This window comes from Poeciliopsis prolifica, unplaced genomic scaffold, assembly GCF_027474105.1.
Source record: "Poeciliopsis prolifica strain line A6 unplaced genomic scaffold, Auburn_PproV2 SCAFFOLD026, whole genome shotgun sequence".
In the NCBI taxonomy this organism is placed as follows: Eukaryota; Metazoa; Chordata; class Actinopteri; order Cyprinodontiformes; family Poeciliidae; genus Poeciliopsis; species Poeciliopsis prolifica.
The window spans coordinates 6,646,493-6,672,055 of record NW_026562401.1 but is presented as its reverse complement, the minus strand read 5'-3'; the positions used below and the strand labels follow the sequence as shown (position 1 = coordinate 6,672,055).

At 39.7% G+C, this 25,563-nt stretch overlaps 1 protein-coding gene across 2 annotated transcripts; it reads right to left on the bottom strand.

Moving 5' to 3' along the window:
* Nucleotides 1–277: 277 nt before the first annotated feature.
* atp1a3b (ATPase Na+/K+ transporting subunit alpha 3b) lies at nucleotides 278–25,563 on the bottom strand. 2 transcript variants are annotated; one of them, XM_055048136.1, is made up of 23 exons: nucleotides 25,284–25,563; nucleotides 25,078–25,178; nucleotides 11,453–11,566; nucleotides 10,860–10,919; nucleotides 10,084–10,287; nucleotides 9,787–9,900; nucleotides 8,897–9,031; nucleotides 8,672–8,789; nucleotides 7,841–8,109; nucleotides 7,564–7,762; nucleotides 7,229–7,473; nucleotides 6,315–6,507; nucleotides 5,908–6,083; nucleotides 5,698–5,834; nucleotides 5,329–5,479; nucleotides 4,750–4,918; nucleotides 4,101–4,255; nucleotides 3,887–4,010; nucleotides 2,851–2,996; nucleotides 2,623–2,753; nucleotides 2,438–2,539; nucleotides 2,265–2,356; nucleotides 278–1,837 (listed from the first exon to the last, which is right to left on the bottom strand). In XM_055048136.1, the coding sequence occupies exons 2-23, from the start codon at nucleotides 25,081–25,083 to the stop codon at nucleotides 1,809–1,811; spliced, it is 3,069 nt and encodes a 1,022-aa protein (XP_054904111.1). In that variant the 5' UTR covers nucleotides 25,084–25,178; nucleotides 25,284–25,563; the 3' UTR covers nucleotides 278–1,808. The 2 variants fall into 2 exon arrangements, with proteins under 2 accessions (XP_054904111.1, XP_054904112.1); XM_055048137.1 differs by having other exon boundaries at nucleotides 11,453–11,527.

The following is a 25,563-nucleotide window of genomic DNA, read 5'->3' as shown; positions in this document are numbered from 1 at the left end:
GATTATAAAATAGAGTAAAAAACGTAAATGTCAGGATTTTATCAACCCTACTGCTTAAATCCATCCAACTGCTTCCTACTAATCTTTTTTGTTTTACAGCTTCCATACCTGAAGCGATGTGTAACCTGGTTCGCCATGAGTTTACAGTGATTTTAAGTTCAGCATAATTTTATATTTTACTTTTGTGTTTCTAAAAATTTCAGTCTGGAAAATGGAGGAATTTCAACATGAAAGATGCAGGAAGTCAGTGACACAAAATCAAAGCCAAACACACAAGTTTAGGTTGTATTAAATGTTCTAGATGTTTTATTGGTGTTGGTTTCATTTATTTGACACACAATATTTCTACAAGTTTTGTATGACTGTATTTTTTCTTCATCAATCTCATCCCTTTCTGTGGTCTGGGATGGACCCAGCTGAGACTGCTGGCCCCCTTCGACTGGTCTCCAACACGCAAGTGTGCACAGATCCGAGCCGGACTGATCGGGATCAGGACCTGGGTCCTGTAAGAAGGGCTCCAGGCGCATGGACTCATACTGTCGCCACTCGAACTACATCGCAGAAAACTTTCACCACATCATACCTGCACACATGCCTTGATGGGAAACCTGAAGCCTTTTGGTTTGATAAACACAACCTGACACCCTGCTTTGCTGTTACACCGAAGATTAGCCTCTTGAGAAACCAGCAAAAAAAAAAAAAAAAAAAAAAAAAAAAAGAAAAAAACAAAGAAAATACAAAAAGAGAGACACAGATCCTGACCAATAGTGTGTTTATGCTCTTCATGAATGTCTCTCTTGCATTGCTTTTCAACATATTTTTTTTTTTATTGTCTCATTTAAATTCAGGAATAGAATTATATAGATTTCCTAGAGCACACAGAAAGATTGAGTTGATTTACCAACTTGGGGTGAAGGGGATGTACTGTAATAGTTATTAACAACGACAATGGTTCACACTGTGCACACAAACAGAGACAAATGGGACAGGAGGGAAAGGGAGAGGAGGGCTGTGAGAGACAGAAGGGAACAAGAGGGAGGTCAGGACGCCATGAGATGTGCTTTGTTAAGCCTAAATGAGGAAAAGTTGCTCTCACACACCTTCTCTCCCATATCGGAAATAAAAAAAGACAAATAAAACATCAAAATCCCTCCTGCCCCCACATATTAAAAAAACAACAACACTGATTGTGGAAAACAGAAGAAACGAAAAATAAAAATGGATGTAGTGAGGTCGTAGGGGAGGTGACCACTCTGCGGTTCCTCCACAAACAGGAGACAGAGGCGAGAGGTGGCAGTCGAAGTGGTGGCCGGCATTGGGATCACTCGGTGTGATCTTTTAATCTGTGTGATTGGAGGACAAGCAAAGGGCTGCTGGCGGGGAGAGAAAGGAGATGGGCCTACTAAAATACAGAGGGGATGGGAAAGGGAGGAGAGGAAGCTGAATGGTCCTTTTTTGCAGAGCATAGACACTCCCTCTGTATCATCAGCTCATTCAAATCTACATACACAATATGCAGCTGCCGTTTGGTAGATATATTGGTTTAAGTACACAGCAGTGAGAGAACACATGCAAAGAGTATCATAGGAGATAAGGAGAAGGGGCGCAGGGCAAATGTAGAAAGTTGTAAAGGTGCTTTTGCTGTTTTTAATCTTTGGGGCAGTTGTGATGGAAATTGCTTGAAAGCGGGTTTTGTCTTTAAAAGGGGGGCAGAGGGCATCTGGAGATGAGTCTTGCCGAGGATGAAGTGAAGGGGAGAACGGATGAGTAGAAGATGTAAAGGGGCTTGAGCAAAGGCGCTCCACTGATCAATAATATGTCTCCTTCTCCACCCAACCTGCAGCACAAATAAGAAAAACACAGAGAAGTTCACACAAATAAATAATTTAAAAAATGTGAGAAGCAAGGACTTATGACCTAATCTGGAGTGAAATATTTTACGCTAATTTCAGGAAACAACAAAAAGAAAAGAAAGAAAAGCTCCTGGCAAAATGGTTTTACCCTTCATCAAGAACAAACAGCAGCTTATTTTGACAGCAGTTCTGCAGAACGTGACCTGCCTTTTTCTCTCCACTAAGAAACACTCCTGAACCTAAAGGAGACCTTCTGGGTGGAGAGAAGAACAACTGTGCTTTTGAAAAACTTGCCAAAAAACAATTTCTGCCTAACTTCAATCACATGGAGAACGCAAAAGTGCAAAAACGTAAACCTCATATTTTCCATACAACCAAAACCCTTAATAAGAGAAAAAAACAGAGACTTACCGCCAGGGTTCCGGCGGAGGATAAGTTTTCGTACTTCATCATAAACAAAGATGAGAAAACTATATGGGAATGCACAGAACCACCAGGAAGGCCTGCAAACAAGAAATGAGTAAAGTAAGCAAGAAATATATCATGTCTTATAACAGAGCGAAACTTTAATCTCTGAGACATACTTTAGAGGATACATCCTGAGAGCCACATCCATGCCAGGGCAGTAGGATAGGAAGGCAGCCAGCGCAGTTTCTTCAAACAGGCCAAAGATCAAAATCTTGTTCCTGAGCGCAGAAATGCAGCAAGCATCAGTAAGAACAATTCATGAATACTTTTAGACATGCATATGTGTAGCTCCAGCACTGACTTCATGCCCTGCTGGAACACAGAGTTACGTCTGGTCTTGCAGATGATGAGATCGGCCCACTGCACCACCACGATGCTGACAAAGAAGGCTGTGTGACATGTAAACTCGACAATCTTCCTCTGTTCGTATGTCTGTGTGAGGAAAGAGATGACAGATCGAGAGTAAGCCCAGTTGGCAAAACATGAAGAAAGATACTGAAACTACAAAAGAAAAGAAAAAGTCACGTACCCACTGCTGTCCATAGCTGTCTTCCAGGTCGTTGCAACTGCGGTCATCCCAGTCCAGTCGGATGCCAAGAAGTCGACTGGGCAGGAAACCATTTTCAGCCAGGATGACAAAGTAGCTGAAGAAGCCTCCCAAGGCCTGGATCATTCCTGTGGAGGCAGACAGGTTGACATAATGCAGACATGGTTTATGTTCAACAAATAAGACTAAAATAAGGTATTATTAAAGTAAATACTTTCAGGTAATCCATCTAAAAGAAACAGAATTTACAGCTTCAGTAGATTTATTGATATCAACAAGTTTGAGTTTTCTATTTGTGCTCCAATCCCTTGATACTGTCTGTATCATCCCCCTAAATACATGTTACATTAGCCGATTGGAATTTTAAAAGACGATAAAATACACAAAATATAATTTGTAGTTTATTTTTTCATTCTTGTTGACACCTTATTGTTCATGTTTTGGTCTCACAAAGATGATTTGTTGTTTTTTAAGTCAACCAAGCTGTCTTTAATTTCATGTTTCAAGGATTCAAACTGAATATTTACTGATTTGATAAATGAGTAAAATCCAAGCTGTTTCAAAAAAATGTCAATAATTTACAGCTGAAGTTCAGGATTTATTCACAGTGTTTCATGTGAGGGGGAATTAACACCTAAAATTTTTAATTTCAAAGTAAAATGTACCTTTTCACTATTCACAGTGGGAATATCACATTCAATAGGAATGAATGTGACCTTTTTGTAAAATAAAGGGACTATTATAAGTCATTTAACTGGCATTTATTCTAACCAATAAAACAGAATAACATTCCCTAAAGATGTTTTTCTGATAGGTTCATAGAAAAACATTTCACAAGTTTATATGTAAATAGTTTATAGTAAATCACCCTAGAAGATTAGCGGTCTTGATTTTTAACTTTCAAGTATAATTTTGATATTTTAAAGTCGTTTTGATACTTCTTCAGACAATAGCTTGTATTTACATACAATTCTTGTGAATAATTGCAAGAACATTTAGTTTAGTCTTTTTTGCACACCGATTTGTCCATAAGCGATGCTGATGAGCCTCTCATTTACAAGCTTGTCCCTGAAGGGGTTCCTGGGCTGACGCTTCATGATGTCACTCTCAGCTGCTTCATAAGCCAAGGAAATAGCTGGAACCTATCAAAGGAAGAGAAACTTTCAATACTGCACAGCTGTTTCTAAGTGTATTTATATAAAGTCACACTGTCTGGCTTTAATTGTTCTCACCATGTCAGTTCCCAAATCGATGCAGAGGATAGTGATGGTTCCCAGAGGCAGAGGGATGTTGGCGATGATGAAGAACAGGAAGGGGGTAATCTCTGGGATGTTGCTGGTCAAGGTGTAGGCGATGGACTTCTTTAGGTTATCAAAGATCAACCGGCCTGATGGTAAATAAGTGGAAAAATCACATTAGACAACATTTACAATGGAAATCTGGGCATAGACATGCTAAGATGCTAAGCTTTATTCAAGATTCAGACATTGACCAAAAGGCTTGGTCATATGGAAAGGAAAAACTTACAAAGTACTCTATGCTTAGTATGAATATTTAATGCAAAAATAAACAAAGATACTTTAAGCTGAACACTGTTTTGTAAACAATTTAGAATATAGATTAAAGTAAACCTAGTCTACTGAGCCCAATTACTCTGACGAATTGGCCCAGAATCATATTGGTTAAAAGCTAAACCACACTTGGTTGACATAATATCCAAATTATGTTATTCTTCATCAATTTATATATATTTTATTCATAAAGACTTCCCATCAGATTATGTTTTTCTAATCAAATTTTCCACATTCTTCCATTATTTAAGGTTTCCATTATCAACACTTTATCGATCTCGTCTCAGTCCTGTCCACTGGGCCTTCCCACCTTCTTCCACTCCAGTGACAATGGAGGCAAAGTTGTCATCCAATAAGATCATGTCTGCAGCCTGTTTGGACACATCGGAGCCTGAGATTCCCATGGCAACACCGATGTCGGCCTTTTTCAGAGCAGGAGAGTCATTCACACCATCACCCGTCACAGCGACAATGGCACCCTGAGATAGACGGAGAAAAGGCATGAGATGCTGAGATGATCTACCAAAGGAACTGGATTTATTTTAAAACCGTCAAACTCAAACATTCTGAAAAGCCTTAATTGTGGAAGTATCATTTATAATAAATATTATCTTACTTTTTAAGGTATAAATAAGATTATGTTTGACAGGCTGAATTTGTTTTCTGACATAAACTGTTTAAATTATCTACTTAATTTCAGTTGAAATGTAACTGAAAATAGCTATTTTATTTAACTGTATCCTTTTGCCTAGAGATGCCCATTTACTGGATATCTAGCACCACCTGCTGGTGAACTAATATAACATGTCTGACACAGACTACTGTAATTCCATGCAGTACGATGTTTCCGATAAGCCTACTCATTAGAACAATCTCTAAATGTCTCAACCTGTCTCTGGCATCCCTCCACAATGATGAGTTTCTGCTGTGGGGAGGTCCGAGCGAACACGATCTCTGTGTGATTCCTCAGGATGTCGTCCATCTGGTCCTGAGACAAGTCCTTCAGGTCCGAGCCATGAATCACACAAGCTTTGGCATCCCTGAATATAAATAGTGAAAACTTAAGCTTTGTGGAAACACTGATATGCAAGTGTTTTTCATTTGTCATTGTTGTGTATTATGTGTCTTTGTTTTTTATGTCTATTTGGATTATGAGTCTGTTGAATAAATAAATAAATCAAAAATGCATCATTCAAGTTGTGCTTTCACTAAAAGTTCTGCCCTTGCCTTCTGTGCGTATCAGACAGCAAATGTTTACCTTGGGTTGACCTGAGCAACAGGTATATTGAGACGAGCTGCGATGTCCTCCACTGTCTCGTTTCCCTCTGAGATGATGCCCACTCCCTTGGCAATGGCTTTGGCTGTGATTGGGTGGTCACCAGTGACCATAATGACCTACAACAGGAACCAGTTTAATATTTTATCCATCCTTAAAATGTATACAATGCAATGATTTGGTATAACTCACCTTGATACCAGCGGACCTGCATTTTCCCACTGCATCTGGCACAGCAGCACGAGGAGGATCGATCATGGACATGAGGCCAACGAAGCAAAGGTTCTCCGTCTGGAAGTTAACATCATCTGTGTCGAAGGCAAAACCTTTCGGGTATTGGTCTTCTGGCAGGAGCAAGTGACAGAAACCTGCGGGGGAAAGCGAAATGTTATTAGTGGTAATTCATTTTTCTTCTCTTATTCTGTAACATTCTAGAAAACGATCATAAATGTACAATTTCTTGATTTGACAATGGACTGATTTTAGAAAAGTGTAAACCACTCTTTGAGTACTACTGTTGACTTCAACAACATGTCAATAAAATCCACATTTTTTTCCTGCTGAACATTATCACTGCATTCACCATTATGGCTCCTCACCCAGTACACGCTCTCCCAGTCCTCCCAGCTCCATGTATGCACTCTGGAAAGCCTCCTTCATCTCCTCATCCATAGGCTGCTCTTTTCCCTGAATCACAATGGTTGAACAACGGTCTAGGATCCTTTCAGGGGCGCCCTTCATCACCAGCAGGTAACGGTTGTCATTGGGATCCTCAGTCTCATGTATTGAAAGCTGAATAATAAAAATTAAGGTTGAGATAAACCCTGCTGCATAAGGTATCCAGTCCCTTTCAAAAGTATTCATATTGCTTGAACTTTTCCATAATTTGTTGCATTGCAAACACAAACTTCACAAAACAAAGTAGTAAATATATCATTATATTCCACCATTATGCATTGGATGTGTTTCTCATCAGGCAGAACAGGGAAGCTGATCTGACTTCATGGAAAGATGGATGGAGCTAAATATTGAGCTAAATCTGAGTGGAAACATGAGACTATGGAGGAAGTTCAGCAGGACAAAACCTATAAACATACAACAAGAGCTAAATTTCAGGCTTAGGTCAAAGCATAATCTTGTGTAAAATTGGCCTAGTCAAAGCCCCAAAAAATCCACAATACTTCATGTGGATCTAAAATCTACATAAAGTAAAATAAACTGGAGATCAAAGGGTATGAATACTTTAGAAATACATTGATGATTCAGTTAGACTAAATAAAAATAAAAAAAATAGGTGATTTTGTTAACTTAAGTAATAAAACTGAGTTTAACCAAGTAAATATTTAAGTTTTGTTTTATATTATACAAATGTAAATAGAATCAGTTTGACAAACTCAATTAAATTACATGAAGTAAATGAATTACATTTTTTCTAAGTTGGAACACCATTCTCTTCTTTTTTGGAGAATGATAAAAGTTGCCCACAGGCATCTATATTGAGTAAAATATCCACCTGGTATTTGTTGGTGGAGTTGAAGGGAATCTCGGCCACTTTCTTGTTCTTGTCCCTCATCAGCCTGACGGAGCCGCAGGACAGCTCGATACATTTCAGCAGAGCCGACTCCGAGGCGTCTCCGGCCACGTCTCGCTTCAGGATGGGCACGGGGTCTTGGCCGGCTTTGAACTGCGCACGGTTACACAGAGCAGCAATACGGGACAGAGCCTGCCATGTTGCCGAGCTCTTGTCGAAAGAAGCACCTGAGGGAAGGACGGGAAGGACGGGTTTAAGCTGTGCAACATGTTTTAAAAGCCTGCACCGTCTGTGCCACATGCCCTTTCCTCTCTAACCTGACTGATCCTCTGTGGTGTCAGCCTCATGGATCTGGTTGTCGAACCACATGTGGGCTACAGTCATCCTGTTCTGGGTCAGGGTGCCTGTCTTGTCAGAACAGATGGTGGAGGTGGAGCCCAAGGTTTCCACAGCTTCCAAGTTCTTAACCAGGCAGTTCTTCTTCGCCATACGCTTGGCAGTCAGAGTCAGACACACCTGCAGGCACACAGACATAATGTTAACTTTCACTGTATTTACCTAAAATACGTGAATTCAGAATCTCTGGTCCCTTACAGTCACAGTGGCCAGCAGTCCCTCAGGCACATTAGCCACAATGATGCCAATAAGGAAGATGACAGCCTCCAGCCAAGTGTAACCCAGGATGATGGCCAGGATGAAAAAGGTCACGCCCAGGAAGACGGCCACACCCGTGATGATATGGATGAAGTGTTCGATCTCCTTGGCGATGGGGGTTTTGCCGGTGTCCAAACCGGAGGCCAGAGTAGCAATGCGACCCATGACTGTGCGATCTCCAGTGTAGATGACAAGACCACGTGCTGTGCCTGGTTAGAAAAAAAAAAAACAAGACAACTTGTTGGACTGAGCAACATGGAACAACATAATACATACTGTAAATGACAAAAGTCATATCAGGGATCTCTACTTAAATTGTGCTTTTGAACTCTTGAATACTGATCACTTGCTGCACTAACTTATGAAGAGGGCCAGAGACAGCCCATATATATTGAATAATTTAATTGACTCTTAAAATGGGCAAATTTAGGTGAACAGCTATTTTCTTATAATCAATTCCACCAACTGCAAAGATCAACACACATTTGCTTGACATTCTTCTGTCTTTCCCATTTTGAAATGTCCATACAAGAAATGATCCTGTGTATACCTGTACGTTTATGTCCGATCAGCTTGAAAAGTAAAACAGAATTGTGACACTGCATTTATTTGATAGCGAAATAATTATTTTCCCTGATTGAGAAGGATTTCTATTCTTTAGAGGAAATAATGTTCTCAAATTAAGGACCATATTTTGTAATGTTTTTGGCATGAGGTTACAGCTGCAATTGTGGAAGTTGCTATAGATGTGCAGAATAACATCATATGTACCTTCCACACAGTTGGTGGAGAAGAAAGCAATGTTGCGGGTCTCCAGAGGGTTGTCATGGGTGCAGTCAGGTGACCTGCTTTGTGGTTCTGATTCTCCTGTCAAGGAGGAGTTATCCACCTGTCGAACAGCACAGAAATAGATTTTAAAAAAATGAATCAGACCATAAAATACACTGAAACATATATAATTTTGACTGTTGCACCGGTTTGAGTCTTTGTCTGTACCTTGCAGCCATGAGCAGAAATCACCCTGATGTCAGCAGGGATCCTGTCTCCTCCTTTCACTTCAATCAGATCTCCAGCCACAACTTCTTCAGCGTTGATCTGCACCTTCTCACCCTCACGGATCACCAGCGCTTGCTGCAGGGTGAAGAATACATTAATATTTTAATAAATTGATTGTGAGGAGCTAAAGTTGGTTTGAGAGCTGAAGGGCTCCAATTAAACCTTTACGGAGACATTAAACCTTTACGGAGACATTAACTGTAGCTCCACAAGGATTTCCAGGTGTTAATTTTGCTTTTGTTTTATAAATCAATTCATGCAATGGGTTAAAGGTTTTAAAGCATATTTTGCACAAATTTCCAGATACATACTGTATTTCACATGAATTTCTAGAAAGCAACATTGAAACACAATGTTGCCACCATTGTGCAGTGGGAATATTTTTCATCCGGAGGAACAAGGAAGATGGAGTGAGACGATGAGAACTAAATTTAAGGCTATTTCAATAACCACAGGTCCAGTTTAATCACTGACACAAGACCAAAAAGCTGAAAAGTTGTCCTATTTTATTTTGAAAATGTTTGAATTGATGAAAACAATCACTAGGTTTGACAAAAAAGATTAATTTGTGATTTGATGAAAAGAAATAAAAGGGGGTTATTTAAATATTAATAAATGTAAAAATCCATTTAATTTTTCAGAAATCTTTGATTTTGTCATCCATAGTTTGCTATTCAAAATAATGATCCAGGCCAATATAACATAATATTCTCATATTCAGCAGAAACTCCATCAATACAAACATTTTTGCACCTCTCACAATAATTGCTTGTATCTTTCAAATTTGACAAAAAAAATTAAAACGTTTCCTATATTTCCTGCATGCTTACCTGTGGCACCATGTTCTTAAAAGACTCCATGATTTTGGAGCTCTTGGCCTCTTGGAAGTATGAGAAGCAACCAGTGATGACGACTACAGCTGTGAGCACAATACCTAGGTACAACTGTGGCAGAGAAGAGTCAGAGAAACAGGTTAACATCTGCACAGGTGTGAAGAGCAAAGCTGCAGTGCATGACACTAAAATCAATTAGTCAAGGCGTTATTTTTATTTGCTTCTTCAGATTCCTGAATGTGACGGATATGTTAATGAGGTGTAGCTGCTCCATATGTGGATGTGTTCGCTCACATTGTCGCCTGCAGGGTCGTCCTCTGTGGCTGCCTGGATGGCGTAGGCTAAAAAGCAGAGAATGGCGCCGATCCACAGCAGGATGGAGAACCCACCAAACAGCTGGCGACAGAACTTGACCCACTCCGGGGTGGTGGGCGGAGGGGTGAGAGCGTTGGGACCATCTCGGAGCAGAAACTCTGCTGCCTTGGCATTAGTCAGTCCCTGGACAAAGAAGTTAGGAAGGATACATGTCAACATCAGGGTGAACTGATTATAAAACACATAATCTTACTGATTTTATGGTAAAAATTAGGTCTGCATTTATTTTTGACTTCTCTAATCTAACCAAGGTCACAGATTTATACACATATGTGCAACCTATATGTTCGTATGCGAGTCTTTTATCAGGCTGGAGAGAAGCCTCTAATATCCAGTTTCTGAAATTAAATGGATCTTAGCCCCATTGCTAGACATGCATAATTCAAATGTTTGTCTGTGCCTGGAAACAAACCAATTTACATTAATTTTCTGTCAAGTAGAGTAGTTAGTAGTGAGAGTAATTTTTAAAGTTATCTTATAGTAATTTAATCCTAAAATTAGAAACTTATCATGAAATAGTTACATTACAGTGAATGGAAACCTTAAATTTTCTGTCTGTGTGCCCGTATTTCTGGCATTTCTTGACGAACGTCCTCTGAATCTGGATCACATAAATCCAGATTCATGTAATATCTTGTGGTTCACCACAAGGTGTCTGCTGCCACCTTGTGGTGAACCATGAAAACATGACTCACCTGGACAATATCAGTCTGGAATTTTCTGCATACTTCCTCTATGGACATCTTATGCTCCGTCTGCAAAAAAAACAACACAAAACAAAACAAAGACACAAAGAAACAAGCAAAAAAAAACAATTAATACATTGTGATGTCAGAAACTGTGCGCTTTGTAATCATTTATCCATGCAATTTTAAGCAAAAAATTTCCAGAACAATAATAAATATATTCTGGACATTGTAAAGCGTTTCTGTATTTGTAAAGCACATACTGCGTAAACATATTTATAATGGTACTCCATGCATGCAGTTCACCTGAGAGATTAGAGTCTCAAGGCAGCCAGGTATGGCAGCCCTGTTGTCTGTTTCTTGAGCTGAAATGTGGAGTCAAACTCACAGCATCCTGATAAAAAGTCAAAACCCTCTAATGGGCAAAGCATCATCCTTTAGGCTTATTTACTACGAACTCTTTTTGCAAAACAAAATACCTTCACCAAAGACATGGAGTATTTAAAAAAAAAAAATTTAAAATAACCCAATTGACAGGTTACAAAGTGAAATAATTTACAATATATTTATCTGTAAAACATACAAAGAGAAGTTTTACTCACAATGGGCACTTCCTTCTTCAGGTCATCCATGTCCTTGGCCCCCTTCTTCTTCTTGGGGGATCGGTCATCTTTGTCCTGTGTGGTGGCAACGCGGTAACTGTCTGAACGTCCATACTACAGACACACACACATGTTTTATACATGTCCTCCGACTACAGTGAGGAGAAAGCCTTTGTGTTTGAGTTTGGCTGCTTTCAAATAAACGAAAGAATGCAACACATTGAGGGTTTTTTCTATTTTCTAGGAGTATCTATCACTCACAAACTGCACCAGAAATTAAGGATGATTGATCTTTTTCTATAAGTTTAAATCCTCCATGAACTATGTTGTAGCCCAGTGAGGTGGCCCTGAGAGGTTAAGTAATTTCAGTTAGTGAGGAAAACAAAAGATTAAAAATATTAATATAAACAAATGCTATTCAATGTAAAAACCAAAGGCGTAAGTCTGAACATTAAAAAACGCACTGTGAAGTCACATCAAAGCCTTATTCTGTTGTCTCTGCCAGACCCATCTGGCATCCGCTGATCAAATGCTCTGACAAACATAACACCCAGATGGACACAACACCACCTAATAGAGTGAAAATGGTTTAACCTGCTCCTTTTTATTCAATTATATAGCAGAAAGCCATAAGGACATCAGAGGAAGGCAGAGCACAAACCAAGGCTGCAGACCGATCAAAGCACTTCTTCTTGTGCTCGAATATGCTTTAGAGCAAAACTCTTAGAGGCACTTTGTCGTCAAGATTAGTAAATATAAACCCACAGGACAAAAATCAGACGCATTACTTTATTTTACAACTTATTTTGACCTGTTATCCAGGTGTATCATTTTAGACCTGATTCTTGTTGACAGTGACGACCTTACCAACAAGCAGCTGAGATACAAAAAAAACTATTCTACACCTAATTTTAATTCAAATAAGCAATAAAACAATAACAAAAAGAACAAACAGAAAATACCAGAAAACATTAAAGTGCACAGCAAGTATAGTGAAAAATTCAAAGTATTTGGCGTAACGCAAATAATTACATTTTCATACATGGAACAGCATTTTGCAAAACATCCATACCTCTCAAATCTTTCAATCTTTAGATTTATGTATTTTAATGTGCTTTTGTGCCTAGCTATCCTGATGAGCTTGTATTTTATTGAACCTAATTTCACTGCAATAGAGGCTGCAGGTCTTTTGAGGCATGTCTCCACTCGCTTTGATCATCGTGAGTCTGAAACTGTGGCCAATTCTTCTTTGCATAATAAGGGATGGACTGAGAGCATTTAGCATTTAGACCTGGACTTTAATGGGGTGATACATTAATTTAAGAGATTCTATTGTAGCCTTGGGTTTAGATTCATACACACTTCACCCTCACAGGGGTTTTCATCCTGCATTTTCTTTTCTAAAGTCTGACAGGCTTCCCAATTCCTGTTTTAGGAAAGTATCCTTGCATGATCCTGCCATGATCATGTTTGGAATTGGAATGATTTGTTTAGGGTGATGAGCATTTTCTACATGACATGTTACACATTGTTCAACCCATTTGATGATGTTTTTTTCACCAGTATTTTCTAAGAAACACCTGAAACTAAACTAAATACTAGTTAACTCTATTTGTAAATTTAGCATCTTCAGAAGGCAAATCACTGCACAGGATTTTGTTTTAGAGTATTTGATTTAAGTTGTGTAAAATTGTGGAAAACATCCTGTTTTTCATCCACTTTACAAATATTCACTGATTTCAAATCCTAATGCTAAACATTTTCTTGTGAACCTCTGTATGTAAAAAACTACTGCTTGTTTCCTGTTGAACACTTTGCGGAAAAAATATCAGTGATATTTTTCTACTTAAAAACCACTTCCTCCTGTGATGTCAACACTGTGAAACCAGTTTTTTCTGCTGGAAAGCCTCAACAGTTTGTAAAAGAGGAAGACTAAAATTGTTTGAGCGGTCTAAGTATTAGTAAGGCTCCCAAACCTCTGCGCGTTCAGTATTTCAAGCAGCTCAACTTGACAAAGGTCAGAGGTAACTAGAGACCGTACCTAAGGAGACAATGGGGGTCAGTGGACAGCCCCTTAATATTCTGATCTCATATACATTTTTGGATAATGAGAACAGAAAATCTTCTGAATTATACAAAAACAAATTTTTTTGATAATAATTATAGTAATAATACCAACAATAATAATATATAATTAGAAAAAGTCTACATTGACTTGGCTAATTTTCATGCATAATTCTCAATCTATTAGTAATAATGAATTGGTGGCTAGTGCTCTAAATTAATTTAACTTGGCGCCCTCTAACGGTGGATATTGGGAGTAACCTCATCAAACAGCAGCTAACTTCCATTACCTTCAGAATAAAAAGCAGATTTAATCTTTAAGGTAAATCTTCAATGTATGTTTATTTTTAAAATGTGCTGGTCTTATAGGTATAGGAGGACGGAGTGTAGTATGAATTATGATCTGAAATTTGTCCTTTGTGTTGACTGACTTGCCCAAACAAACCGCACCAAACCAAACACACCTGCACTGGAACAAAGACAAATTTTTCTTCTGCATCTCCCATTTGAATTGTAATTGTTCTGCCATTGTGCAACCCCTCTGAAATGAAGCCTGTGTTATGCAATTTATTTATTGTGCACAGACTTTTAATGATGCCAGATATGTACGACAATTCTCGCTTAATTAAACGGCGCCGTTGCGTTGCTCAACGACTACTTCTGAGCTGGGAACAAACAAGAAAACCCTTTGTATGAACTTGCCAAGCGGGGAGCAGCATGTCAGCGGGAAGGAGACCGTTTGACCTGACTGCAAAAGCTACACACACTCACACACACTCATATGCAAATACAGAGAGTAATAAGAGAGCAGGTAAGCAAATCTCTCACTGCAGCATGTCGAGGCATGCCTGGTGATGAAGAGGCTGCACACAGAGACACTGGTGTAGTGGAAAAGTACTGTTGCCAAACCCCACTGAGTCAGGTCATGGGTGTGTGTGAGCAAAATGGAGGTGGGCGGAGATGTGCTGACACAGGTACATGTGTGTTATAATTGATGTGGGATATTATTTGTTGAGAACTGTTGCACAATAAGTCATGCAGCTTTGTGTTCAAGAATAATTTGATGCTTCAGCTCCAGTGATGGGACTAGCAGGTGTGTTTCTGCCTTTTTATTGTTCTACCTCGTTTTTCCATAAACAACAACTGAACACTACAAACAGTCCTTTCAGCAGCCTACCTGCTCCTGTATGTGATAAAGCTGATGGAGACACAGATATCTAAAAGCCACACGAGCTTACACAAACCGACCCGAACAACAGAAGCAATTTGAAAGTGAGAGAGAGATGGATGTGACGGAAGTGGATGACAGACAGGCACATGGAAGAGGAGACATCAGTGGGAGGTGAGAGGAAAGCAGGTGAAGAGAGGGTGAGGGGAAGAGCACCAGGAGGTGTGGGTGTTGCCACCCGTCTTTCAGGAGTCTAATTAAATATTGAGTGTTTTGACCCACACTGATGGCACTCAAACAGATCTCAACATCATGGACTGCTAATAAACCATATTTTCATTGCAGGTTATCCATGCCTGAAGGTGTTATTTACAAATAAGAGTGATGGTGTATTCATGAGCCTGAGTCATAGAGAAAGGAAACGTGGCCAGCTTATCCTCTTCAGTTTACTGAGTAAGATATTTGCACATTGACTGTGTGATTGGCAAAGAGGAAATATCAAAGAAGACATTTAGCAATACGAACAATAAGCTATGTAAATATACAACTCTGGAGAAAAATTAAGAGGCCTCTTAAAATGATCAGTGCTCTGATTTTACTATTTATAGGTAAATGTTTGAGTAAAATGAAAATTGTTCTTTTATTCAATGAACTACTGACAACATGTTTCCAAAATTTCAAGCAACAATTTAGTATTTATTTGCAGAAAATGAGAAATGGTCAAAATAATAAAAAAGGTGCAGTGCTTTCAGACCTGAAATAATGCAAAGAAAACAAGTTGATATTCACTTAGAAACAACAAGACTAATGTTTTAACTCAAGAATCAATATTTGATCAAATAACCATGAGGTTGTTCCTCCCTGAGGCCCTGATATTTCTCCAGTTTCCTTTTTCCTGATGTTGCAGTCACTTGGTATTGCTACATTGCTTGGTAGCAATACCAAGTGGCATAGTCGTCACTTGTAGCAATACCAAGTGACTGCAACATCAGGAAAAAGGAGCACGAGAAACTGGATAAATACCAGGGCCTCAGGGAGGAACTTATATATACATATATATCAGATAAAACATAATGTAGGCTACATAATGTAACATAATGTAATTATTTTTTCTCCCATTTTATGCACTATTCTGTGTTTGTGGTCTCTGTAAAACACATTAAAGTTTGTAGTTGTAACGTAACAAAATGGGGAAAAGGTCAGAGAGCACAGAACGCTTTTGCAAGCACGGTAAAAAAGGATATGCCTCTTGTTATCCATATTTTGTGTTTATCTATTCTCACTGCTCCTGTCTGTGTGTTTGTGTGGAGCTATCCAGCTGTCTTCAACATCTCTGAGTAATTCAATGAGCCCCCTCTGTCCTGAGGAAGGAAACAGAGACTTGTGGCTGAAATTACATACACCCACTCCCCCACGAGCACAGCGCAAAAACAGAACGATGGACACGCTTATCGATTACATTATTGCTAAACAGCAAAATCTTGCTGCTCCTTCGCAGATTACAAAATGATTGCTAACATCCAGACACATTTTAGCTCATTAAAATGTACTTAAAATATCAATAACTTGATTAAGCAGCTGCTTCAATATTTATTTTCAGTTGATTCCTAAATGATTGTGCAAAGCCACTGATGAGAGCCATGGTGAGCGGCATGGCTGCTGGGATGGTGACAGAGCTCAGCATTGGCCTGGTACTCTGAGGATCCCCCGATGTTATCCTGGATGAGGAATATCTGATGCATCTATAACTGGACACTGGATTTGCTGCTGTTTGTTTAAGGCCACTGATGGATTCCACGAACTGCTCTGCATTTTTTAATGCGCTTATGACTGTATGCGCCTGTGTTAGCAGAGGTGAGTCACTGAATTGGCTACAGTGCGTTTGAGCAGCTTCCACACGCACTGCGACAGTAGGAGGAAGAGGAAGATGTGGAAGGGATGAAACAGGCGCATTATCATGGCCCGTAAAAACAATGAGACGGTGTTTAGAATCTTCTTTCTTTAAACCGTAAGTAGAGCACATAAACATGTCACTGAAATCTAGCGAAGTCTTTGGTCTCTGGTTGCACATTGGCTAGTCTCTGGCGAGGTGTGGCACAATCATGTCAAGCATACTAAAGACCTCAGGTTGGAACATGCCAACTGATTATGGGTTTAACTGAAAAAGTAGGTTGTTTTCTCAATGTTCCTTTTTTACTGCACGATTCAGACTTTGCATCAAACAAAATTAGGTTTGCAAGTTCCCACAGATGTAAGAATAGCCCTGTGGAGGCATTCTGTTTCAGTGTGTTGACGTCAAAAGGGGAAGTGACATTAAGCTTCTCTTTCGACATTTCTTAATGTGCAATCAGCAGCGTTGACATACATTCAGCACCTTTTGAGTTATTTACGTTTGTCAAGCTGTCACTGCTAACTGCCTTACAGGCTTTTGTTGGAATTTTATTTGATAGACCAACACAAAGTTGTGAGTAACTGCTAAGTGAAAGAATTGACAGAAAGATGGTACCTTTATACATTTCAAGTCTTTCCAAATTCAAATATGTAAAAAGTGTGCAGTACAAATGTATTACATTTTATTCTCGCCCCAACCAGTCCTTTGTGTTTTATTTGTAACAGGTCTGCACATCAGCGAACTGATTATTGCATATCTGATCTTCGCAAAATAGCTTAGGTTCAGCCAGATGAAGAACATCTTTGCCACAAATGACTCTCAGTTGGGCTTAGATCCAGACTTGGTCTAGGCCATTCAAACACATGATGATGGTTAGATCCAAACCCTTCTATTACTTGATGAATGGTGAACCTCTGCTGTGGTTGCAGTCTCTAACAGGTGTTCCCCCAGGATTATGCTGCCAGTCTAAAGTACTCCTGCATCATGATGCTGCCACCACTAGGTAACAACATAGGGATGCCAAATTAAGGGCCATATTTCTGTATGCATGTCAAAAACAAATTATGTTTGGACTCTTATCAGGCCAGAGCACTTCCTTCAACATGTTGGTCTTCATAATGATGCTACTGATTATTTATTAATGTTCTCAAACCACCGAAGCTCTCAGAAAACAACTGTAGTGCTGATATCCGAGTAAAGGAGGAAGACCAAGCTATTCATGTTTTCATTTGTAAAGGATTTATGCATTTCTATCCTTCGAACTTCAGAGTTAGGATCCACTTTCTGTTTGTCTATTAGATAAAGTTGTTGGTTGTTACATTACAAAATGAAAAAAGTTCAATCTACATATGATTATAAATGCTCTTACATGGCAGTGTGAAAATGAACTGTACTTCCCACTCTACCAATTCTGCTTCTCTGCTTTGTTATATGAAACCAATATCATGACGTCAGTCAATGGACCTCAGATAAAAGAATATCTTCCTTTTTTTTCATGGTGACTTTACAACACAATGAGTGAACCTAAAACCAAAGGCACATAACTGGATACTTCTTTCTTTGCATCTTAAAAGGTCACTAGAGGTGGACATTTGATCCAATCTAGGTCATCTCTCCACTTTGTTCTGTCCAGGGGGAATGTGAAGGACCTCGACCTCCAGGCTGCGTCATTGTTCAGCTGAAATATGCATAAAGCTCAGGAGCGCTATGACTCAAAAGAGCACATTTACATCTTTAGGAGGGCCCTTTTCTTAAATGTGTGCTCATGAAGTAATGAAATAAAAACCTTGTTAGTCTTAAAGTTCTTGGTCATAAACAAAGATTGTTAAATATGATTGCCCCCTTTAATTTCTATGCCATATTGAAGCTGCAGATTTTTCTTTCTTTGTTTAATTTTTGTCTTGTGGTAATGATACACACATTATTCAAATTAAAGGCTTTATTGAGGAATACCATCTTAGTAATCACATGAATGAGTATGTGTAGTGGTTTGTTTGTTTGAGCCATGTTAATTATAAATGGCAAAGTTACCAGTGTACCCTTCAAGCTCATGTTACTAGATTGCTCCTGTCCTTCTCATGAACAATCTAATGAAAAACAGCAAAGCAGCATTTAATACATGCTGTTACTGGACTGAATATCCAATATTACAACAGCTGAGTGTAAATTTGCTATTGATTTATCACTGATTATGTTTTTGTGCAACCTTGCAAAGTCCTTGGGCCATCTGCTGGTTCTTGCAGCCGGACGGAGGGCTCTGGGCCAAAGAAGGGGGGCTGAGGCTGGAGAACAAGGGACTGACTACTGGGATTAAGCATTCTGAATGCAGCACTGGATTAGCCCAATGTGTGCCTCTCCACTGTTGCTGCTTTGCACACCCAGGAAAAAGCAATCTTCACATTTACCTGGAAGAAGTGAGCTTGTCTGAAAATGGGTAAAATCAATGGTTCCCATATAGATGCTTGGTTAAATAGGCAAGTTTGGTTTCTTTGTAACAAAATACTTGAGAGTAAAGTGTTTTAACAAAGGAAAAATATGTCAAATGCGGGAGATATCTGGAAATTAGAGGAATGGCTTTAAATTTCTTTAAATAAAAAAACCTGGGGAATTAGAAAAGAACCGAGGAAGTGCTTTCACTCAAGCTTCATGAAAATGAGTCAATTACACCAGTCTGATTTGATAAAATAATATTTGTGACCAATAAATATTTAATGCAACACAATGCATTAAAACAGACAGAAAATCTCAACCTTTAAACCCTGCAGACAAAGAGAGATTAACTCTCTTTAGCTCTAAATCATCTCCCTTGTGTTCACTCTAAAGATTAAAAAATAAACAAAACAAAGTAACAAAGTCAAACACAACTCAAACTGAAAATCCCTTCTTAAGCCACAACCCATCTCATCCCCTCTTTCCTACTTCGCTTCCTGCAGCCCATCTGTGTGTCCTGTCACCATCTTCATCTGATCACGCAACAAAATGACGGTGTAGCTGTGTGACTTGATCAAGCCCAGTAAGCAGAACTGTGCAGCACTTCAACTGGATTGGATTAGCACTGTAAATCTTGCTTTCTGTCTTGTGCAGGGAGCATCTTGACTCGCTCTGAGAGAGAGTAATTGTAGGACTGTGTGGTAGAAAAGAGCTACACATATGTCCATACACACACACAAAAGCTAACACCAATTAATTTTAGGGTTAAAGCATGTATGTTTAAAGGAAAACACCTCTTAATTTTGACCTTTCGTCTCCAGAGACTCTTTGTTTGTCAATTCGATTTGATAACTTGGTCAAAGAAACTCTTAGTTTCGCCATCAAATTACCTTCCTTAAAAATGAACCACGTATTTTTCAAACTTTCCAAATTGTGCTTTTGTGCAACTCATCATTGCCATGACGAGGGTCACTGCTGACACTCTACTAAACACAAGTCAGGATGCCATAAAGGAAGCCCACGCTTGATATTATATAACATTTTGGTGTAAATTGTTTCGATATTTACACCAAATGTCTGCTTCTGATTGTTTGAGAAGCAGCAGACATCCTGGAAGACCTACATAAGGAAGCGCTGTGGTTTTGGGGCACAACTTGCAGACATGTTTAGTATAGAAAAGAAGGAACAAATATATGTTTGTATGCAGGCATATCAATTTATGAATGAAGTTCTCCAACTCGTTGGGGTCATTTCCATCTACAGTAGGGTTGAAATGATTAATCAGATTAATCGTGATGAATCTCTTTTTGAAATAATTGTCAATTAATTTAGTAATTGATTAATCGTTAACTGGAGTATATAGACTCAAAAAAGGGCTTTGTGCTGAAAGAACAACACATTCAGAGCATCCATTGAACTGTTAATCTTGTTGCACTTTTAGCAATAAAATGTTTATTTTTTTATTTTCTTTTAAAACGTTGAATCTTTGCATCTTTTAATGTATTTCTAGTATTGTGTAAAAAAGCATAAATAGCTAAATGAAAAATCTTCAGCCATTTCTTTTATCATATTATTTCATTATTTTTCTACCTTTGTTTTTCTTTCTCTTTTAAACTAAATTGAAGTCAAAACCCAGAATTAGACTATAAAATATATTTAATTTACTTTGTTAGAGGAGCTTTGACTAACAAAGCTAGCACACTGTCTTAATGTTTATGACCTATCCTTTGTCATCTATTGACTAAATGTGTTGTACTTTCTCAGTTCATTCATAAGACTGGTCAGACTGACTAAATTTATTAAAGTAGCTGATAGTCACTGCATATGTTGAAAAATCCAACAGACAAGACATTAAAACATCAAACAATCCGAAGAAAGATTTCACTATTCAGTGCTGATCTTCAAACGGGAATGAAAAAAAAAACTGTGTCTGTGCTGTGCTGCCCATTGTGCCTTGATTTACTCGCATAGGGACACATGCATCTCCAAGACAACGCCTTGAAATGTTGTCAATGTCATGTTGCTGTAGGGAGGCAACCTACCCCTCTTGAAGCACTCTCTTTATGGGAGACCATCAGCATGTTAATTTGGAAACTTTTGTCTATATCAATCACTGAGTCTAATATAATCTTGTTTTAAAGTAATGTCTTAAAGAGACAACTTGACCTTTAGAGGAAAGATGGTTTAACTTCTGTGTTTTATGGAAAAAGCAGCCTGCAAGTTACAGAAGTGGACATTTGGATGATTACATTGGACGTTGGGTTAAGTTTAAAGTTACAGACCTGCCGCCTCCATTCCTCCATTTTGTGTTTTTGCACATCTGGTCATGATGTTGTGCACATTTTCCAGAATAGAAAGTAACTGCCTGCCACCAGAGATGCAGGGATTTGCAGCAACATTTTGTGCCAGGGTAGACAAACAGCATATACAGTAATTTTTAAATATATATTATTTACTTACTGTCTAACATTTCTCATCAGAGAATCATATTTAGAAATATATTTTGATACGGGTTTTTCATTGTCATTATTTATCCTAATAGTTCATATAAATACCCGACTAACAAGAGAAATAATCACTTCCATTTCAAAGAATAAATTAGAATTGAGCAAAAGAGGCTACCAATTTGGGTTAACCTGTAAAAGGTTGTTTAGTCAAAAACTAACTTTAATCTCAATTAAAGCAACAACAAAAAATTAACAAACACAAAAACAAGCAGTAGATATAAGTCCACAAATGCTAATCAGGCCTTATGACTAAAGTTCAGCTACTCTGACTGAATGAAGGTTTTCTACACGCTTTTCATCTATTGTCTTTTTTTGAGTGTATCTAAGAGAACGACAATAGTTCACTTGACAATTTGGATCATTTCTTCCCTCACAGCACAAAAGAATTGTCAAGAGGTAATGATCAGCTAATCGGAAGTAAATCTCGGTTCAATGACGGAATCAAATTGCAGGAGGAGAAATGTTACACGACCTAATACGGACTTGGCTTACAGTATTGGAGAGAGAGAATTTGGAAGGTCTTAGCAATTACATCAGTCACAGAACTTGAATTGGTAATGTGAAAGATGAAAAAAGAGGAATTATTTTGATAAACCAGATTTTATTTAGGAAAATCTGTTCTTCCTATGACTCATTTAAGGGTTCATTGAGGTTAAATCCCTGAATCCAGCTGGCCATCTGAAGGGGGCAGGAGAGCAAAGAGCATAATGAATGTGAGCATCAAGGCACATTTTCATTGTTCATTTCTACTAGTTTTTGCATCAAACTAGAGTGTAGCTGGAGCTATAAATCATAGATGTGACCTTTCAGAACTATTGATTTTTTTAAGCCAAAAGGAGATGTAGCTTCTTTAACTGCATGAGAGAAATCATTATGTTCCTGAGCGGTGCTCATCTTTTTTGCTTCACATTGAGCACCAGCTGTCATGTTGTTTAAATCGAAGGAGCCTATTGACCTTAATGATATTCCTGGACACATGAAGGGGAACCACTTCATATATGAACCTTTCTTTTTGCTGGTTTCTACATCGTGAGGGACTAACCAGCCACTGCAAAGCATCATGCAGCAGGTGCAGCTCTCTGCACCAAACTGAGGGCTGCGCCTCTGCAGCAGCAGCAGCCACACAGCTCCTTCATTACCTTTAGAAAAGCATAATGTCTCCTCTTTCCTGCACACACCCTACTGGTGCAAAAATAAATGCACGCACTGTCCTAGAAACCTTTATACCATATCTTACAGAGGACTTAATGTCACACCGCTTTCAGGCAGTATGACCTCCTGACAAACACGGCGACATCCTATTTTTTCTATCTTTGCTCATCACCCCTTACCACCCAGACCCACAACGCCTTCTGCTACCCATCTGTCTCCTCTGCCCCTGATAACCAATCCCACATGCTGCAGCAGAGGGAAATACAAGCCACGGTAATGTGAGCTTCAGGTCATTATCCCGTAACAGGATATACAGTCAAGCAGCCCTCCCCCTCTCCTCATCCATACTCAGTCGCCATTGCTTTAACTCCTTGTTTCTATCTTTAAAATGCAGCCACCACCTGGCTGTCCTTCCTCCTCCTCTCTCATCAGCGCCCCCCAACCACCACCATCTGAATCACGTGTCTGAGGGTGAACAGCAGCAGTCGATCGAGCCATGAAGCCCTTGATGCACATCTCATTTTACATTCATCCTATGCAGTCAACAATTTCAGACTCTGTAAAGCAAAAAGCTGCAACAGGATGAAAAGGAACAGCGTGCAAGACGAGGAGGCTTTCTGAAGGGATGCTTTCTAAAATTAGAAATATCTATATATATGTGTCTTCCTTGTGTTCTTGACACATGTTAAAGCTTTTTTTTCTCTATACAGCATCAGTGCTGTCCCTTTTGTGCGTGGCTCCTGGTTCCAGCCTATCACAGCTCTTTGCAGGGAATTTCCACGGCACAAGCCCCGCCCCTGTTTTGACGCAGAAAGCGGCGTCACAAGCGATGCCCCCTGCGGCCTTGTGGAAGGACAGCCGCTGCACGGCGCGCCAAGAGGACATTCTCGAAGGAAAGAGGAAACAAGCGTGAAGGAAAAATGTAAATCTGAGCATTTTATGGTAAAAATTTCTAGAACATCTACCCATCTTCCTCCCCAGCGTTCAGGGTCACCTCAGCATCCTTCACAGATGGGATTTGGTCTTCTAATTACTGGCTTCCATAATGCCAACCCCTGGAGGAACACACTGTGCCCCAAAGGATAACTTATTCCCCTTCACACCACACACAGCCACAACCAAACGTCCCCACATCAGTACGTGCGTAAGCACTTTCTGTTCTCTGGTCTGTTTTTGACGCAGTGGCCGCAAAAGCAGCACATTTTAGAAGGAAAAGATGCGCACACGGACCCATAAATCCTCTGCCGGCGACTTGAAGAACCGTCTGCAGCGTCACGCCGCCGCATCGTTCATCCCCGAGTGCCACTGCATCAGATTAAAAATTACAACCAGCATCACCAGATGGTGATGAAGCAAAAAAATAAAATAAATAAATAAATAAATAAATAAATAAATAAATAAATAAATAAATAAATAAATTGCGCAAAACCGGCTATGATTTCACATGCAGCTCATAGTTGGTGATTTTCCACCAAGATTCGCAAATTCACTTATTGATTGATTCACTATACGGCTATGACAAGTTAAACCAAGATGGGGGGCTTGAAGATGCGCGCATGAAGACGTGGAGACCAGATCGCGTCGTCTCATTATTCTTCGCCAGAGTGTTTGACCATTGCTGGCGATTATTGAGTTCCAATGTTATGTCACAAATTAAAGGAGAAATAAGCTGGTGAGACATTTATTCCTGGTAACCGCATTATGACGCACGGGTCACTGAGGGTGTCTTCGGCTGACAGCATCCAGTGGAAAGGACGCGTCCTCAGCGCTAAATGCCTTCCAATGGCACAAAGCAGCTGCGCAGAGCCGGAGAGGAGAAGGAGATTAGGAGGAGGAGGAGGAGGACGACGAGGAGGAAGAGAAAGGTGGATTCAATGTGCTCTGTCATCACAAAGGAAGAGCTGCACAAGTATGTGAATATAACACCTGAATCTAACATTATTAAACCAGGATGGGCGCGGATAACACGTGCCATCCCGCCCTTACCCCCCCAACGCAAGAGCAATCTGGAGGAATAAACCGATTAGGGCCTATACTGGCTCGCAAGGTTACGGCAAACGAGACACCTTAACAAGACAACCTTCCTTCTCCCCTGCATTGTGCATCCGATTTCAACTCGGCCGAACCTTTAAGCCTGACGCAGAGGTGAAAACCCAACTGAGCGGTTCTGATCTGACAGGAGCTTCTGGCCGCATCAGTTTTGTCGCAGTGTGTAGAGAGAGCTGGGTAAAACACAGTTCCGCATTAGAGTCAATGTCACTCAGACACAGAGGCTGCACAGGATCCCCAAATGACATCACGGCTCAGTTATTTCAGAAATACAGCAGTAAAGGCAGGTGACCACCCCTCGGTTTTCAGGCCACCTCGACTGGGTTACAACGCAGTGGAGAAAGTTGGAAACGGTGTGTCTTACCCCCATGATGGCGCAATTCTTCTTCTTCTTCTCTCAGGTGATGCACCGCTTGAGAGGTGTCAGCCCCTCACGTTGAATCAGTCAGTGTGTGACTGCCTCGCCTTGAAAAGCAGAACAGTGTAAGCGCAGAGGTTTAGCTTTCAACACACAGGAGAGAGGATATCTGCAGTCTAGGCTGAACAGCTGGGATAAAGAGAGGCTCACACCTTTTCTTTCTTTCTTTTTTTTTTTTTTTAAAAAAAGGTCAGACTGTCCTCTTTTTCCCGTAAGACGTCTTTCTTTGTTTTTCGGGTTTTTTCAGATGGAATGTCGCGGTCTCAAGCGGAGCATCACGCGTGGAACTCGCTCCTTCCTCTGCTCTCTGATACTTGCGGTGAAAAGGACCCGGCAAGAAAAAAAACCTTGCTACCTCCCCAGGACTCGATGCTCTTCCGCGGCTCTGCCGGCTGCCGCAGTACTCCCTGTTCTTCCAGGTTGCACCACTCC